General features: G+C 34.9%; 1 protein-coding gene across 1 annotated transcript; it reads right to left on the bottom strand.

Moving 5' to 3' along the window:
• Nucleotides 1-277: 277 nt before the first annotated feature.
• On the bottom strand, nt 278-18,987 carry LOC111896409 (protein NRT1/ PTR FAMILY 4.5). Its single transcript, XM_023892402.3, has 6 exons — nt 18,820-18,987; nt 18,586-18,685; nt 2,323-2,540; nt 1,813-2,238; nt 1,560-1,681; nt 278-1,413 (listed from the first exon to the last, which is right to left on the bottom strand). The coding sequence occupies exons 1-6, from the start codon at nt 18,820-18,822 to the stop codon at nt 468-470; spliced, it is 1,815 nt and encodes a 604-aa protein (XP_023748170.1). The 5' UTR covers nt 18,823-18,987; the 3' UTR covers nt 278-467.
• Between the last annotated feature and the right edge of the window lie 202 nt (nt 18,988-19,189).

Below are 19,189 nucleotides of genomic sequence, written 5' to 3'. Positions count from 1 at the left end.
ATCTTTTTGAAAAGCTACCTGGACTAGTTTTTTCAGCTAGTTTTACTAAACATTGATTTTAGTTTTACTAAACATTGATTTTTATCAGCTAGTTTCACCTAATACGCCAAACATAGCCAAAGTCTTGACAAATTCTATTATTAGTCAATAGGTACACAAGGTAGTTTACACATGGCCTCCGTAACGCCACATATACATGAATTGGTAGTGGAAATGGGTTAAAATGAGTCTTAGGTTCTTAATAATAGGTTAAAACGGATTTCATGCCCTTAGAATGTGAAAAAACGTGAGCAAACTTTTTAAAATAGAAAATGATAGTTGTTTGGGGTACAATGAGATTAACCCTAAATAAATCACACACGTCCGTCTTGCCCCTATTTTAACTCCCTATTTTACAATCAGTAAAATGTAAGGAAAAAAGAAAAAGGAAATCAATGTGTTCAAGAGTTATATGTGTGGAACGAGCTTTAAGTCTGTTTTGGTTCAACAGTTGCTTCAGCGTGAGCAAATTCTATTTGAGTAGTACTCTTTGGTATATCATCTTCACTTGCACTAACCATTCCAATACTAGTAGTCGTCGACACCATTTCTGTCTTTAATAGTTCATCATCTTCTTTTTTGTACTTGTACTTTATGGCTGAAAGCAAGTAAATTGCAAAATTTATCAAGCTCAACACAGCCAACAACCAATAAAACAAATTTAAATTGTTGTTGTCCAAAATAATCCCATGAATCCATCCTCGTTTGCTTGGTGACACTCTCTTTGTAACAGAATTTACAATATTCACTAACACCGTACTTAGGAAGTACCCAAGAGACATAGATATCCATGTGAAGGAAGTCGCTAGTGATCTCATCCCTACAGGAGCCTCTTTATAGAAAAACTCAAGCAAACCCACAAATGAAAACATATCGGCAATCCCAAAAATACCATATTGGAAAGAGAGCCAGAAGAGGCTAATGGGCTCAAGTGGGTTGATTCTTGATTGGTTTCTCCTTTTTACCTCTACGATTCCTGCCACTCCCATAGAGATTGCAGAGAGAACAAGCCCCACCCCAACTCTTTGTAGTTGAGTAATTCCTTGAGGATGTTTGGTGAACTTTTTTGCAAAGGGTACAAAGAAGTACTCATAAATAGGAAGGAGAGCTGACATAAAAACAAGCGGAATTACAGGAATTGACCCTGCAGGGAAGTCAACGCTTCCAAGTTTTTTGTTCATGAAGTTTCCTTGGGCTTGTGAAAATGTTTGTAGTTGGGCTAAGCATGTATTCATGACAACAGTGCTTAGTATTATAGGAAGCATTCTTATGAGGATCTTTACTTCTTCGGCTTGTGTCACAGTGCATATCTCCCATGGTGCAAGTTCACTTGGTTTTGAATCATTCGGAATAATTGCTGCCTTGTCCAACCAACTGCACATGCACACTATCTATCTTAGCGCTTAAGTTTTTTTTTTTCCTTTTTTTTTTTACTTATGGAAAAATACAACTCAAACTCAAATATACCTAAAAAACAATATTTAATTACGTTTCCAAACATGGTCTATAAATATACATACGTGAATTCACCCGTACGAGAGAGATTTTTTCCCATCAAGGCCTCATTTCTGCCACTCTCATATAATTCTTCAGTAACTTCTGGTAGTTTTAACTTTCTGTTCTTCATAGCTACTATAACCACCTGCACAAAGTTATGGAAGTTTGCATTAACAAAAAATTCCCGTTAATCATTACACATTAATATTTTTCATGTTTCTCGCACCAATGAGAGAGAGAGAGAGAGAGAGAGAGAGAGAGAGAGAGAGAGAGAACCCGGATAATCGTTAGAATCGGGCTATTTTTAGGAACTTGAATGAGGTAAAATGGTTTCCCCATTAAAAATAATGTAAACCCTAAGAAACTAGAAATGGTAGCCAAGAAAAATCCCCACCACCATCCATGATTAGTGCTAACCCACACAAATCCCATAACACCCACGGCTGCACCCAAGGTGGTGCTGAGCACAAGCCAGTTAAAATATGTTCCTTGGGCCTTGAGTCCTTTTGGGTTTGTTGTGTCAAACTGATCTGCCCCAAAAGGCGTAAGAGCACCTCTAACACCACCCGCACCTAATGCTAGCAATGCTAAGGAGGTGTAGAACATTACTCCTATACCTCCTTCCATGCAACTCTCCTTCAGACCACAAGGTTTTGGATGTAGACTTGTGTCATGTGCTTGAATTGTCACAATCATGAAAGCCTGCCATCAATCATACATGATATTATTGATTAGTTGTTATATGGATCTTATCTTACTACAAGCTTGTGCTGGATGTTTGCTTACCACTATTTCAATCACTCCAAAAATAAGACAAGTATGGAATCTGGAGATGTAAGTATCAGAAATAAAAGCACCAACAATTGAGAGGAGGAATGTTGATCCCATGAAATTTGTCACTGTGTTTGCAGCTCCGGGAATGTTGAAACTCAAATCGTTCATAAAGTATAAGAACATTATCAATATGTTTGATATGAATCCCATGTTCTCCAAAGCCACCAAACCTGTAAATTTATGACGGTATGATAGAGATTTTGATCGGTTACACAATGTATAATAAAAGAAACCAATGATATCCAAAACATCTCTAATTTAGAAAAGGCAACTTGTTAAATTTCGCGATTAACATATTGTGTTTTGTTGAGACTTGTTCTTATGTATATTTGCAAACGATAAAGCTTTTGATGTCCCATAAAATGTTCATTTATTTATTTTCATTTATGTTCGTTTACAATCATTCGTTTATCTTCGTTCTTTTATGTTTCTTCACTTACTTTCGTTTAGCACCTTAATGAGCGAACATAACGAACATGAACAAAATAATTTATTAAACAAACGAACATGAACAAAGAAATTCACTCGTTTATGCATTCGTGTTGGTTCATTTGTTTGCTTAAATTTAATCGAATGAACTTGAACAAACCTCGTTTGTGCTCATTCGGTTTGTTCATAGCCTAAAGATGAGTGTTAAAAAGAAAGGCTTTTTGCTAGAAGGGCATTATTTGTTTCATTATTGTTTTGATAAAACTGAAAGGATCCCTCTCAATCAGGTATTAGTTTTATGTATGATCATTCACTCATATGTTCTTTCTCAATTTTACATCAATTTTGGACCGGAGCAAGTTTCGACTGTGGGAGCTCGATCAAATAATGCATGTATGGAAGAAATGGAAGGTGGAATGAAAAATTTACAATTGATTTTGGAAAAATGTGAGTTGGTGATCCAAGCGATGCAAACTAATTTTGATTCGTATCAATGGAAGGAACCTTAAGCGATCATGAAGCAATTAACTAACATCAATGAAAATCTAAATTATTATGGATGAGAGTGGATAGAAAACAGGATGGATTAAGATCAATAAATCACAATAGAAATGCATAAACGAGATCATTTTTCATGATTAGTGGAAGGAAGCTATAGATATCGACATTTAATGGTGTGCAAGAGAAAGTTAGAGATGAACTTAGAAGGTAAATTGTGTGAGCAGTTTAATGGTGTCCCACTCAGGTCTCTAGATCTTCTTTAGAACGTACATTATGTAAGCAATTCTTACAAGCTAAAAAAGAGGAATAGTTGATGATTAGAAACAAATTTTGTGTCTTTAGTAACTCCATTAGAAGTTATAGCCGGTGAAATCTTTCTAAGCTAATTCCTTAATGGTGTGCAAGAGGAAATTAGGGAATGACCTAAGACTTCTAAACCCAAAAGGGTTAAGTTAAACTATGGTTGTAGCTGAAAAAGGTGTAATAAAAATAAACTAGAGTTGTTTAACAAAAAACCAATAACTAATATAGAAGAAATATAGAAGGTGATAGAGAGGATAAACTTAACACAATGAAAAATATAAGTCAACACCAATGGAAAATAAAAGTGGAAATCAGTTTAGAAAACTATTTAATAAAGAATTGCATCTAAAAAGAATCCAAGGTCCATGTTATCAATGCGATGCATGGTATTCTCCATGACACTGATGTACAAATTAAGAAGGAAATAAAGTGGTACTTCTACAAGATTAATAGAAGAAATTGATGATGAATATGGAGAACCTAGAGAGGATGCATAATTAGCCAGTGTGATTAAGAAAATTAATAGAATTCTCATTTCATTCGGTAGTTGGATTCACTACTCCACGGACAATGAAATTAGAAGGCTTACTCAGAGCACAAAAAGTAGTTGTAAAAATCACTTCATATAATTTCATATCCATAGAATTAGTGGAAAAAATTAAGAATTACTCTTACCAAAAGGTAGAATATAGATGTGGGGAAGAGGCGTCCATTGGTGGTCAAGATGTTTGCAAACAAGTGACTATATGGAATGACCAATTGTGGGATCGGTTTTGGTTGTGTGTTACCAACCAGTTTCGTAGGGGTGTGAAATGTCTTGACACTTACCGGTCACATGACCAATGTAACATAAAATAGGCTAATATTAACAATTTTGTTATGCCTTAGAACGAAATTTACACTAACTTTCAAAACCATTGGACAACCGGGGAAAACGAGTCCACCTTGTTAAAAAAACTCACCTGACTTTCCAAAATGACATGGTAAAGCCTTTTAAATTCATACATGTTTAGGAAGTTCTCAAAAAAAGTTTTAGGTGGAAAGAAACTGCAACATTGGAAATTTTTCCAAGTCTAGTAAGTAAAAAAAATCATATTCGAACTCACAATAAAGGTCATGGGATGGTCACATCTGTGTCAATCTTAATATTGACAACAATGACATTGAAGAGATATAATTGTCTCCTCCTCCCATGGGAAGGGACAAAGCAAAAGTAAAAAGGAAATTAAATATGAAATCTTCAAATTTATCGCTAGGTAGAGCCGATCCGATGAAATGATGTTGCAAATGACAAAATTAAATATGAACTTTGATAAGCATATATATGAAACCATCCGACTCACAAAAACGATGTTGTTAATGCAAAATATGAATCAACTTAACGATGAAGATCAAGCAGCGGCTTTAGTGGTCAAAACGACAATTAAGGCTAAATATAAATTGTAAATTTTTAATCTACAAATTAACTTATGTCTTTTTGAATTTTTATTTACATAATTTTAGTTTCTTGTTATTTTCTATTTTTAGTTTTTATTTATATAATTTTCAATCTCGTGATTAAAGAACTTTAGGTTTATGTTTAAATTAATATTCATGGTTTTTTATAAAGGTTATAAAAACGTTTTTACTAGTCGGTGGACTGGGGTTAAAGAATTAATCGTTAGACGGACACTAATCAGGACTTTAATTGCTAAAAAATTAAACATAACCAATATCATAACAAAGTTCATAAATATAAGTAATATCATAACAAAATATATTAATATGATTAATACAACACTAAAAATTTCATAAATAGTTTCTATTGAGATAAAACTTATTCAAAATGTTTTTTTTGTTTGCTACTGTTTTGCTTATTGGATAGGCATTGATTAAACGCTAGACACATTCTATTTGCCCAAGGATCACCTAAGGACTAATAATAGATTAATCGGTACATAGTTGATATTTTTACAATACTAGTTATTATAAAATGCTACATTTTTTTATTTTGAAAAAAAAAAAAAAAAAAAAAAAAAACTTGAATGACATGGATGACACCAAACCTACTTAAAGGCAAAAAAATGATAAAAATGACAAGGGGCCTATATGCCACCAAATATTGGTAGACATGGATGACACTACACCCTTTAGGTAATATATATACCAACAATTTTAAAATTGTAAATGTAACATCGGTATTTTAAGGCTCGAATTTGTCATTTTTGATAAAAATAAGTATTTTGAAATTTTTTAAAGGTTATCAGCAAGTTAATGTTGGGTTAAAATAAAATTAAATAATGGAGGGACTAAAATGGTAAACTTTGTAAAACACGATTTCACCTCGCCTTAACTAATATTTTGGACCAAAATGTTCAGGAAATAAATTAGGCAGTGTTAATTCAGAAAGATTAGAATTTGGATGGTTGTTTGACATAATTTAGTGGTTAACCTTGAAGAATGAGAAGTTGAGGGTTTAAAGTAGCTAAATGGCAGAGCCGAAAAACATATGAACACTTCCCTCCCTTCATTTGAGCATATAGATAGAGAGAAATTTTTTAAGGAGGGAATGGTGCCTTTAAGCTAGAAGAAGTATTAGAAGAGAACATAATATTCAATTGAAGAAGTTAAGCTTGTATATAAATTTAGAACCTTGGAAGGTATAGTCCTTCCATACTTCTTCTAGAAATTTGTCTAGTGTTTGGGGATATCCCTAAGTAATAAATTTCATTATGATTAGGATGTTCTGATGGTATTTATGTACTAAACTTTTGATTATTCGGATTTTAATACATCCTCATACTACTCTTTTATCAATTGATTTTAAGTTTGCATGTAACGATTAAGGTTCAAGTAATTAGTCTTTTTCCCATGGAATGAAATTTCTTTGCAAAAGGGTCCCTACGTATGTTAGGCGTACATAGGTGTATGCTTAGCGTACCGGGGGAAGTTGGTTGCGGGTGTGCACCACGCACGCAGGGCGTACCAAGCATTATGCGGGGCGTACGTGATTCAGGACTAAAACCATAATATTCGGACTTGTGACCTATTTTAACATTCTTAAGTCATTTGGACCTAAACCTAACCAGCCTCCATCACTCTCTAACATCCCTAAAACCCTAAAATCCTTTGTGTGTGCCTCTTGAGACCGTGAGTGCCTCAAATACCTCTTTTTTGTTGTTCTAGGAAGGAGAAGGAAGTGGAAGTAAGCCTTACACATGGAAAAACTTTTGGATCCTACATTCTGAGCTCATTGGGAAGCTTGTAGAGGTAAAAAGCTCAACCTTGCCATCTCTTTTACTAGGTTAAGTTAGGGTTTTATTATGAAGTCCATTTTTGGTTCTTAGACCCTCTTTTGTGTGTTGTGCAACTCCAGAGGCTAGGATTGTTAGATCTATGCTCGTTCAGCATCGTTGATGCACAAAGTTTCCATCTTCAAGGTTGTATTGAGACCATGCATGAGTCTAAGATCTCGAATGTGGTCTTAATTGGAGAATTGAAGTATTGGGGGCCCATATGGCATGCAAGGGCATAAAGTTGCCAACTTTATGCCCTAGGACATCTTAATATAATCATATTTGAAGTTAGACGTTGAAACCTTAAGCATTAAGCACGTCACAGACTTTTATGCATGGGCTGATGTGGTACGTTGGGCGTACACACCATATGAGAGTTAGGCTTCGTTGGGCTTGCAATCTTATTGGGCCCTATTCAGCCTTAGGCCTGGTCCCATTTAGAATTAATGGACTATTGTTCTTGTTGGGGCATTAATTTCGTGTTAGGGCCTTAATGCGCCATGTGGCCCATTATAGTTGGGACTTTGATCTTCGACCCATTAATTTAGGTTAGGCATTTGGGCATTGATGGTCGGCCTTAGAATAAGATGTTGTGTCTTTATCTAAATTTTGACTCAGTTCTAATTAAGGTCTTTTCTATATTTGTTCAGTATAAGATTTTGGGCTAGTAGTCGAGCAACTTTTATGTCCAGCATCTGAGGTAAGACTTCTCACTATAGCAATGGGTCGAATACACCAATATCGGCCCATTACTTGATGTGAAATCTCTATAAATGATTATGCAATGGTTTGTTATTTGGTGTGTACTGATATACGTGAAGACCATGGGGGTCGCCCATGGCATCCCGGTTGAAGACCATGGAGGGAGTCCATGGTTGTTTTATGTGTATATGTGCATAACATTATATGATTATGTGATTTATGTATTTGGGGAATCTCACTAAGCGTGTGCTTACAATTATGTTGGGTGTTTCAGGTACTTCTGGTTCTAAGGGAAAAGGCTCAGCTTGATGGTGCGGCGTGCACTCTCTTGTATTTCGCACTAGTTGTTTTGGAGACTCTAATCTTTTGAACAATATGTTATGTAATGGTATTTTGGATAACAAACATGAATGTGATTTCTAATTATTAAATGAAATTTTTTACCTATGTTTTTGAGTTGTTACAAGTTGGTATTAGAGCCTTGGTTTGAGGGATTCGGGCATACTCTTGGGTGTGTCAGAACTCAAACCAGGGAAATGGTAAAACCCTTTTTCAAATAAAAAAACAAAAAATACAAAAAAGGTTAAAATTTGCTTTAAAACGGTTTTCATAAGAAAAAGGGGAGAGTGAATTACGCCTAATCGGCGGAGCTCAAGTAAGTGTTCCCAATGTGCTAGCCATGCTATAGTTATATTTGGAAATTGATGTTGAATTGATTGTTTGCTAAGTGTATGCTTTCAAAGTTATATATGTCTAGGATTGTACAGCCCTAGAATGATGGATTTTGCCTTATTTATTTTCCTTATTTGGTTTTGGTTTAAGGTAGAAGCTTATTTGACAGTCGATGTGATTCTATTTGTGTATAACTTACATGCATAGGGCAACCTACTATGATTGATTTAAGTTTCTGGTTCGGTGAGGATGAGAAATCCTATAATAATCTAGGATTTGAGTTCATGATATATTATGTGGGGGTGTTATTTTATTTGGGTGATCTAGAGGTATCAGGTATGACCTTGAGGAAGGTACATGTAGGTGTGGAAGGTAGTATTGGGCCCGTACTACTAAAAACAAAGGACATGTACCCCGAAACAATGTCAGACCTGGAAGCTCTAAGGGTTCCAGTGAGGAGGAAGCCCCCCCCCCCCCTTGAACTTCCTTATCAATTTGTATTATTTGGTAATTTTTAGTTGAGAATGGTGATGATCACGCGAGGTTCGGTTTTAGGATCAGGTTTAGGCTCTAGTCCAGAGCCCACTGATGAGAGGCTATCCGATCTCATTGCGGAAGAGGTTACTCGTGCATCCTTGATGCTACCACGGTGATCTTTGGTACTGTCAAGGAGGGCATCATGGAGATCACGGAGGAGCGACTCAGGTCTTTTCGAGCCGAGATTGTTGCAGCCAGATTGGGGCCCAAGATCCCTCATTTCGGGAGTTCAAGGCCTGTGGTAAGCCTGAGTTCTTTGGGCTCAGGGATCCCATTACTAGTCGACGATAGGTGGCAGACATGGAGAATGCCCATCGCACAAGCTTTTGCCCCGAGGTGGCAAAAGTGGGGTTCGCATCTTGGATGCTGAGGGACCGAGCACCAGACTGGTAGGAGGAGGTTACCCGTGAGGTGGGATCAGAGGGTGTGGATGAGATGACTTGTGAGAAGTTTGTAAGGAGGTTTTATTGGGAGTTTGCACTGGCCATTGAGGTACAATGTTTGGTGAGAGAGTTACAGGATCTGCAGTAGACTACCAAGACTATAGGCGGAGATCACTGCCAAGTTTTGGGAGAGGGCACTATTGGTTCTGCAGTACATTTCGGATGAGGAGAAAAAGAAGACAAGGTGTCATTTCATACTGAGGGATGATATCCATGAGTTTGTGAGCTTTTTAGGGGCCTGATTCTTTGTTTGTTTGAGACAGCCGAAGATTACCGAATCAGTGTGGCAGGGTTTGGGTTCCGACATTTGAGGGAGTGAGGCAAAAGGTTTTAGAGGAGGTGCATAAATCCAATTTTTCTATTTATCCAGGGCCACAAAAATGTACTGACACCTGAGACAGAGCTATTGGTGGCCCTGCATGAAGCGGGAAGTTGTGTGGTTTGTTGAGCGATGTTTGACCTGCAAGAAGGTCAAAACCGAGCATCAGAGAACACATGTCAAGGTTCTGCCGCTACCCATCCCCATGTGGAAACGTGAGGAGATCACCATGCATTTTATCACGAAATTGCCCAGAATGGCGTAGGGTGTTGTTTCCATTTGGATTATTGTGGACAGGTTGACCAATAGTTCTTATTTTATTCCGATTTTAGAGAGTATCTCCTCAGAGAATATAGTAGCTATTTATGTGCGGGAGGTGGTGGTCAGGCATGGAGTGCCGGTACTTGTGGTCTCGGACTGCGATGTTCGATTCACCTATAGATTCTGGAGGAAGTTTCACGAGGAGTTGGGTACTCAGCAGCTTTTCAGCACAACTTACCATCCTCAGACTGATGAGCAGAGCGAGCAAACGATCCAGACACTTGAGGATATGCTTCTGACATGTGTTTTAGACTTTGGAAGGAGTTGGGATATTTACCTTCCACTAGTAGAGTTTTCATACAATAATAGTTATCAAGCTAGTATTGACCGACCCCCGTTTGAAATGTTGTATAGTTGGAGGTGTAGGACTTGATTTTGTTGGGGGAGGTTGGGAATCGGGTCATGGAAAGCACCGAAGTAGTGCTTAAGACCACCAAGTTAATTCAGTAGTTGTGCGACAGGCTACGAGTCGCGTAGAGCCGTCAGAAAAGTTATGATGACCGACGTCGTTTGGATCTCGAGTTCCAAGTGGGAGACGTTGTTTTGCTGAAGGTGTCACCTTCCAATAGTGTCATCCGGTTTCGGAAAAAGGGGCAAGCTGGGGCCCCGACTCATTGGTCCATTCAGGATTGCTTCCTGGGTTGGCACGGTTGCTTATTAGCTAGATCTTCCTGATGTGTTAAGTCAGTTCCATAACACCTTCTATGTGTCTCAGCACTAGAAGTGTGTAGCAGATGAGGCTGTAGTTATTTCTTTGGATGATATTCAAGTGGATAGGATCCTAAAGTATGTGGAGAAGTCCATTGCAGTTTTGGATAGAAAAACTAAATCCCTTCGAAAAAAAGTGCTGAAGCTGGTTAGGGTGCAATGGCAGCACCCGAGGCGCTCCGAATAGACTTAAGAAGCGGAGGACGAGATGAGAGAGCATTAACCAGACTTATTCGCTTTAGTAGACTTCGAGGATGAAGTCTAGTTCAAGTGGGGGAGATTTCTAACGATCAAGGTTCAGGTAATCACACTTTTTCCCCTGGAATGAAATTTCATTGCAAAAGGGTGCCTACATACGTTGGGCGTAGATAGGTATACGCTTAGCATACGAAGGGAAGTTGATCGCGGGTGTGCACCACGTACGTGGGGCGTACGTGGCTCATGACTAAAACCCTAATATTCAGACTTGTGACCTATTTTAACGTCCTCAAGTCATTTGGAGCTTACCGTAATCATCCTCCATCACTCTCTAACATCCCTAAAACCCTAAAATCCTTTCTGTGTGCCCCTTGAGCTTGTAAGTACCTCAAATACCTCCTTTTTGGTGTTCTAGCAAGGATAAGGAAGTTGAAGCAAGCATTAGATGTGGAAAAGCTTTTGGATCCTACATTTGGAGCTCATTAGGAAGGTTGTAGAGGTAAAAGGTTCAAACCTTGCCATCTCTTTTTCCAGTTTGAGTTAGGGTTTTGTTATGAAGTCCATTGTTGGTTCTTAGACCCTATTTTGTGTGTAGTGCAACTCCAGAGGCTAGGATTGTTATATCTAATCTCCTTGAACATGGTTGATGCATAAACTTTCCATATTGAAGGTTGTATTGAGACCGTTCATGAGTCGAAGGTCTCAAATGTGGTCTTAATGGGAGAATTGAGGTAATGGGGGCCCATGTGGCATGAAAAGGCATAAAGTTGCCAACTTTATGCCCGAGACATCTTAATAGACTCAGATCTGAAGTTGGATGTTAAACCTTAAGCATTAAGCACTTAATAGACTTTTGTGCAAGGGCTGATATGGTTCGCTGGGCGTACGCACCACAAAAAGTTGGGCTTCGTTGGGCTTGAAAGCTTACTGGGCCCTATTCAGCCTTGATCCTAGACCTATTCAGAGTTATTGGACTTTTGTTCTTGGTGGGGCATTGATGTCATGTTTGGGCATTATTGGGCTATGTGGCCCATTGTAGCTAGGACTTTCATCTTAGGCCTATTAATGTAGGTTAGGCATTTGGGCTTTGATGGTGGGTCTGAAATTAAGATGTTGGGTCTTTGTCTAAGTTGTGAATTAACTCTAATTAGGGTGTTTTGTATATTTGTTTAGTGTGTGATTTTGGGCTAGTAGTCAAGATTTTATGTTCAACATCTAAGGTGAGTCTTCTTAGTATACTGATGGGTCGAAGGCACCATTGTCTGCCCATTACTTGATGTGAAATCTCTGTAAATGATTATGCAATTGTTTTTTATTTGGTGTGTATTGATTTGCGTGAAGACCATGGGGGAGCCCATGGAACCTGGTACAACCATGAGGTGGGAGCCCCTGTTAGTTGGTTATAAGACAATGGTGGTAGCCCATGGCATCTAGGTTGAAGAACATAGAAGGAGTCCATGACAGTTTTATGTGTATATATGTGCATGACATTATATGATTATCTGATTTATGTATTTTGGGAAACTCACTAAGAACATGCTTACATTTTTGTTAGGTGTTTCAGGTATTTCCGGTTCTAAGGGCTTGGCTTGATGGTGCGGTGTGCACTCTCCAGTTTTCAACACTAGTTGTTTTGGAAACTCTGATATTTTTTACAATATGTTATGTAATGGTATTTTGGATAACAAGCATGAATGTGATTTCTAAGTATTAAATGAAAACTTTTACCAAAGTTTTTGGGTTATTACACTGCATGTTAATTTGGAGCTTGAAATCCTAACTATGGTGGATTTCGATTTTAAATGTTTTGACATGAAATTGATGCTATTTTTATCTTTATTTTAAACTTTCAAAACTCTGCTTGAACTAAGGAATTCATCATATTTTGATATTTTCACTTATGGGTCTAATGGAGTTGTCATCTTTTCACATGAAATTGATACTAATTGAGGTTTTGAAGTTTACTTATGGATTTAATGACGTTTTCAAGACGTATTAATGACATGATGCAACTTTTGTTCATTAAAACCGATGTAATGTCATTAACTTACATTAGTAAGTAATTTTCTAACACATTTGGTGATAATCTAGAGCTATTAATGGTATTTGAGAAATTTCAATTTTCATATGATTTCTATGGAACTTAATAAAGTTTTAATATTTAAAATCATTAGATAAACATATTTTTATCATAGATCTTGGTGTAATTATAAAATGGTTAAAACAAGATTTTGATGGGTTTGGACAACATTTGAACATTTCTCTCAATATTGTGCAGATGTTTTACTAGACTTGGTCTTGTAGGTGCCAAACATAGCTCCACTTATTCGTTTAATATCCATATTCTTGTCAAATTTGGCTTATATTGCTTCTTCAGCTTCCTTATTACTTCTTATATGTTATGCAATGATTAAAATCAGATAATTAAGGTTGAAGTTCATGATTAGGCTAAATTTTAACTATTTTATCATCGATAAATAGTGTAATTGTTAATCATAAGTATCTACTAATTGCTTAATCAACCCTAGAAGGGAAGTGAAGTGTTGGTGAATTGTTTCACTAACTGTATTTAAGTGTAATGGATTGACTTTTTGACCAAAATTTATCTTGATGAATACTAAACAAGTGAGGAAGGGACATAGTGCATATTTGTTTAAGTTTATTCAAGATTCAAAGTAGACTTTTATGTAGGGAGAAGCCCCTAAACAAACGGGGGTTCGGAAGGCAGCGACCCTATGAGTGGGGTCCAAGGGACATATCCCCGAGTTGGGGTCAAGCCGAATGAACGGAGGTCCAAGGGTAGCGCCCGTTGGAGCAGGGTCGAAGGAACAGAGCCCCTGGATGGGTTTGAGTTGAGAGAACAAAGTCTGGGGGAAGCGACCCTAGGAACAGAGTAAAAGGGAGAAAACACCTGGCGATGTCTAAGGGACAGAGCCCGTAGCTGGGGTTGAGCTGAATAAACAAGTGTTTGTGGCAGCGGTGAAGCTATGTTGACTATATGTTATATTTTGAATAGAACTCTAAACAAGAGGAGTAAGAATACTCCTTATGAACTTTGGTGTCAAAAGGTACCAAATTTGAGTTATCTCAAGGTTTGGAGTTGTAGAGCAGTTGTAAGGCTCACTGAACCCAAAAGGAAAACATTAGGTGAAAGTGGTATAGATTGTATCTTCATTGGATATATTGAGCACTCCAAATCTTACAGATTTTATGTTTTAGAATCTAATGACTCTGTGTATGTAAACGTTGTTATAGAGTCAAGAGTTGCCATCTTTGATGAATAAAGATTTACATCTATAGCTAGACCAAGGGATATGATTCAGAAATCTTTCAGCAAGAACACAACTCAAGCTGAAGATGTTTCTAGTGGTACAAATTTTGTGCCAAAACATCGAAAGAGTACTAGAGCTAGAAAAGCTAAATCTTTTAGATCTGATTGTCACCTTTATTTAGTTGAAGGAACAAGGGATGAGATGACATCTAAATCTGAATATGTTTCTGGTGGTACAACTAATTGTGTTTAAGTGTAATCGATTGACTTATTGACCAAAATCATTCTTGATTAATATTAAACAAGTAAGGAGTGTGAGGAGTGCATACTTGTTTAAATTAATTCAAGATTCAAAGTAGACTATCATTGAAAGGAGAATTCGGTGGGGTCGAAGGGGCAGAGCCCCTGTCTAGGGTCGAGCTTTGAGCAATCATTATCTGGTACTCACGAAACCCAAATTCTTGAAAATGAAACAAGTTTTAGACCTTTGATTTGACCTTATTTAAATATTCAGTTATGATAGTTTATGACTGTTGCACACTGTCTTGTGACAGTTTGGACAACTTTGAGACAAAAAACTGTTTGTGACAGCTTTCAGACAAAGGTGGTTTATAACCATTTTTTGGTCATCATAACCCGGTACTCACAAAAACCATATTTCTGATTCTCTATTCTTGTTTTCAAAAACTTCCGAGTCTTATCCAGTTAAAGATTGGGGAGTACCATCCAAATACTTTCTTTTGAAAGTGTTAATCACGATTCTCAGAATTCCAAGTGCCATTATATCCCAAATGTTAGTGGTAAGGCAAGTTAAACTTAGAGTACATATCCTTAAACTTATTCTAATGCTTTTGATTAGTTGATTTCACATAATTTAATTTTTTTTCTGCAAGTGAATACTAAGTATTTTTTGCATTCATAAAAACAATATTTCAAAGACATTTACACCGTTTTTAAAACAGTTTATTTGAGATGAAACTATTTTGAGCATTCTACTTGTTCATTGATTTAGGATGGGTTGAGACATCTATGTAATGCAGCTGCTATTGAATCCAAATAAGAAACTTGCAAGTCTTGTGAGTGACTTCCAAACTAGAGCTTCACATGCGAAAGTATCAAAATCTATGAAAGATTACGGGTTAGGTCTTGCAAGCTATTCACGTGGTAATGTTTCCATTGTTCACTTGTACAAAGCATGATATTTCTCGAGCCTCTATGAAGGGATTACACTTTGTCTTATTTCTCTAGATATCTTTATAACCATTATCACCTTGGCATATTTGCCTCGGGATTACCTTTCAATGAGCTAATTGACTTGTCAAATGTATTGATTATATATCAACTTGGGGTTTGTGAGTAGTTGTATGTTGTATTTGGGAGCAGTTGTATAGGCAGCACATACCACTTTTGTTGTTGAGACTTATTATAAGTTAACTTTATAATTCATTTATGTTGTGATGTTTTCCAAGCTTATAACCTAAGATCTTCTAATGCTTTGAAAATTATATCTAGGGGTTTAACTTTAGGATTAGATGATACTCATCCTTTTCCCTTGAATACTTGAACCTAATAATACTCCTTAAGCTTTACAAATCTAACACTTGTATTGTGACGTACTCAGATTAGGTATGACATAGAAGACTAAAGTTAGAGATGACAAGGAATTTGTAATAGTCATTTAGTGATGTAGTTAATCATTTAGACTTATGTGTTGGTAATAAATGTTAATTAAGTTCTTGTGCGTTCACAAACATTGTCAGAACTTTCTCATTGACTTTATTCTTACGGTAATAGCAAATGCACTGGCCACTTTTCAATCCTTAATGATTTATATATTTAGGGTGTGTTTGGCTTAACTTTTGAGATGACAAAAGTCGTTTTATAAAAAGTTGAAAAAAGTTAGGTTTATCTGACTTTTTCAAAAACTTCATTTTCCTTATATCCAAAAATAGTTTTTTACACGATCTGTTGCTTTTACCAAATATCTTTTAGTTTTTTATCTTTTCCTAAAAGCTAAATGATGTTTTAAAAGATAAAACAAACACCCATTTAGACCCGTTTTTGAGAAAACTTGTGTTATTTTTCTTTGATGACATAGTATTTATAGATATAACAACTCTAAGTATTGTGAACAACTCCAACAAGCCCTATAAAATTTTAGCGTCTTATTTTTTATTTTATTATTATTATTATTATTACTATTATTATTATTATTATTATTGTTGTTGTTGTTGCTGTAAATGAAAAGAAACGTGAATTTGGAAAACACAAAAATGGTTATTTTGAGAATATATAATATCACACGAAGTCATGGCGATGAATATAGTTCAAAAGTTCAAGCAATTTTGTAATAATAATCGAAAGCAAACCAACATCACACAAGTTAGAGGTTTTTTTTTCTAGTGTCTTAAGTGGGTATTACAAAAATTTTATGTTTTTAGTATATATATATATATATATATATATATATATATATATATATATATATATATATATATATATATATATATATATATATATATATATATATATATGGAAAAGTTCAATAGAGAAACATAATTATGGTTTCTTCAAGAAACGAATTTTTTTTTTCAATTTTTAGAGCTTATTCTTTATCGAAAAAAAAAATATAAAAATATCTAAATTCATATATTAACATTGTGAATGTGAAAAATATTTTTCGGATTCACCGTATGAATCCAGATCCACGTTGTGAATTTTCGAACATTCACATTGTGAATTTGACGTAAAAAAAATCAAATTTTATATCATTGTAAAAATGATAAAAAGTTATGAATTTCTGTATTTTTTTTTTGTTAAAAAATAAGTTCTAAAAGTTGAAAAAAATATTGGTTCCTTGGTTAATTATGGTTATCTATTGAAACTCAACCTCTATATATATATATATATATATATATATATATATATATATATATATATATATATATATATATATATATATATATATATATATATATATAATGAATTTTGTATAACGAATTTCTGTATTTTTTTTTGGCAATTTAAGTACTGTTTTTATTGATTTAGTTAGGAATTTATATATAAGAATAACATTTGTAAATTGATTTTTTTTTTTAAATACTCTTTAGTGTGTATTATTTAAAAATTAATAGGGGCAATATGTCAACACTAAATTGTTTAACCGGGACATTTGTCACTTGTAATACTCATATTTTTTGTAGTCTCTATAATTATTTAGAAGTTTTAAAAAAATTGTATAGAGGTTTGAAACTCTTTTGCAGACTCTTCTATCCTAATAAATGAAAATGACTTTGCCACATGTCATTTTCTCATAAAATTAGCCACATGTCATTTTCTCATAATTTGAGATATATTTATTTTCCACTTGTCATTATTTTAATTTTCATTTTCAATATATTATTAATTTAGTTTCTATAAATTAAACCTACCATAATGACTATTAATTTTAAATTTTAAATTTTAAATTTCAAATTCAATTTCAAATAAATTTATAGTTTAAACCTTTATGTTTAACATTTTGTTATAATTAATCCGTTTAGTACACTAAACACATGATTTTAATTTATTTATCTTTTGTATGTTTTTTCTCATAATTTTCACTTATTTCAATTTCAAATTCAAAAAAAATTTCTATTTAATTGTTCGTACTTAACATTTTGTTTTAATCAACCCGTATAATATACGGGTCTCACAACAAGTTGCTTAATACTTGACAAACTCAACTTGTAGTTTGTGTAAAGATGTTTTTAAGAAAGATATATGGATAATTGATATGTGCATATTTTTTCATGAGAGATTGGTTAGAAAAAACCAAAAAAAATAAAAAAAAATAAAAAAACGGTTTTCCTTTGATATGCAAATAACTACATATATATTCATATTTATATGGTTTTGTATCTCACGTGTGCCTCTTAACTAAGACCCATAATACCTAGTCCAATCTCCTCTCCCTACCTAATAAAAGAGTAACACATTTGCCACGTGTCAATCAATTAGAGCTTCACATTAATTATTTGCCACTTGTCATTCTAAGGTTTTTCCTCATTAATTAAATTTCCACTAATTCACTCCTCTATTTTACACATATCAAACATGTCAACAAAAAATTTATTTATAATATCTATTTATAATTTATTAAATTATTAATTTTTTTTATCATTGCTCAATAATTACCTTATAAATTAATTAAAATTATTTTTACCTTTCTAATCTGTGGTGCCCACGGGTTATAAACTAGTTTTTAACAATAAAAAGTTAAAAACTTATAGTTTGATATTAAGGGCTATTAATTTTGTTATTTTTGCCCCTCTACTAACGTATATATTCGGACCAGCTGCGTGAGGAAATAAGAGAACTAAAATATATTAGAGGTTAATCACGTAAGCTTTCCATTATTTCAACCACAATCTCAAAAAATAAATAAATAAATAAATAAACATTGGTGTATGTAATGTTACTGATCGTATTGAGGTGTATAAGACGTTTGCCTTTTAATATTCACTAGTAACTATGTACAAACAAGTAATGATTTACCAAAGATGAAACCAGAAGATTTGAAGCCACCCTTTTGACCATTGGGCTTCAAGCTAAGGCTGCTATGTAATTTGTAGCCTGTCTTCGGTGTCTCCTCAACCTGCGAACATGGAGAAGTTCACATGGAATATATATGAGCATGACATCGATCGAGTTACCATTAAAATAATTACACGTACACACAAATGTGTGTATGTGTGTGTTATATATATAGAGATAGGCGTCATGACTTACCATGGCGGTATAATGACAGAGAGTGAAAATGAGAAAGCTTCGAATTTGGAAGAAGAGATGAGAGAAAACCTTGTGTGTCTTGCAGAATAAAGAGTGACCTTTTATAAACAGATGCAATTAACGATTGAAAAATATTGTACATAATGTTGGAAGCTCAGACATTCAATTATTCAAATAGACCGAGTTAATTTGAGGGTATTGTTTCTTTCCCCCATGGCTGCATGGACCCTTGATATTTATTTATTTTTCTGTTTGCCTACAGCATTTGCGCAATCGTTTTCACAAAGACTCCATTCTTCACGACAAAAATCATTAACGCATAAACAACCTCATCCAAGCTTTCCTTTTCTGTTTTGACAATACCCAAGTG

The sequence above is a fragment of the Lactuca sativa genome, chromosome 9 (assembly GCF_002870075.4).
Source record: "Lactuca sativa cultivar Salinas chromosome 9, Lsat_Salinas_v11, whole genome shotgun sequence".
Taxonomy (NCBI): domain Eukaryota; kingdom Viridiplantae; phylum Streptophyta; class Magnoliopsida; order Asterales; family Asteraceae; genus Lactuca; species Lactuca sativa.
The sequence above is the reverse complement of the archived record's forward strand: the minus strand, read 5'-3'. Positions and strand labels throughout refer to the sequence as shown.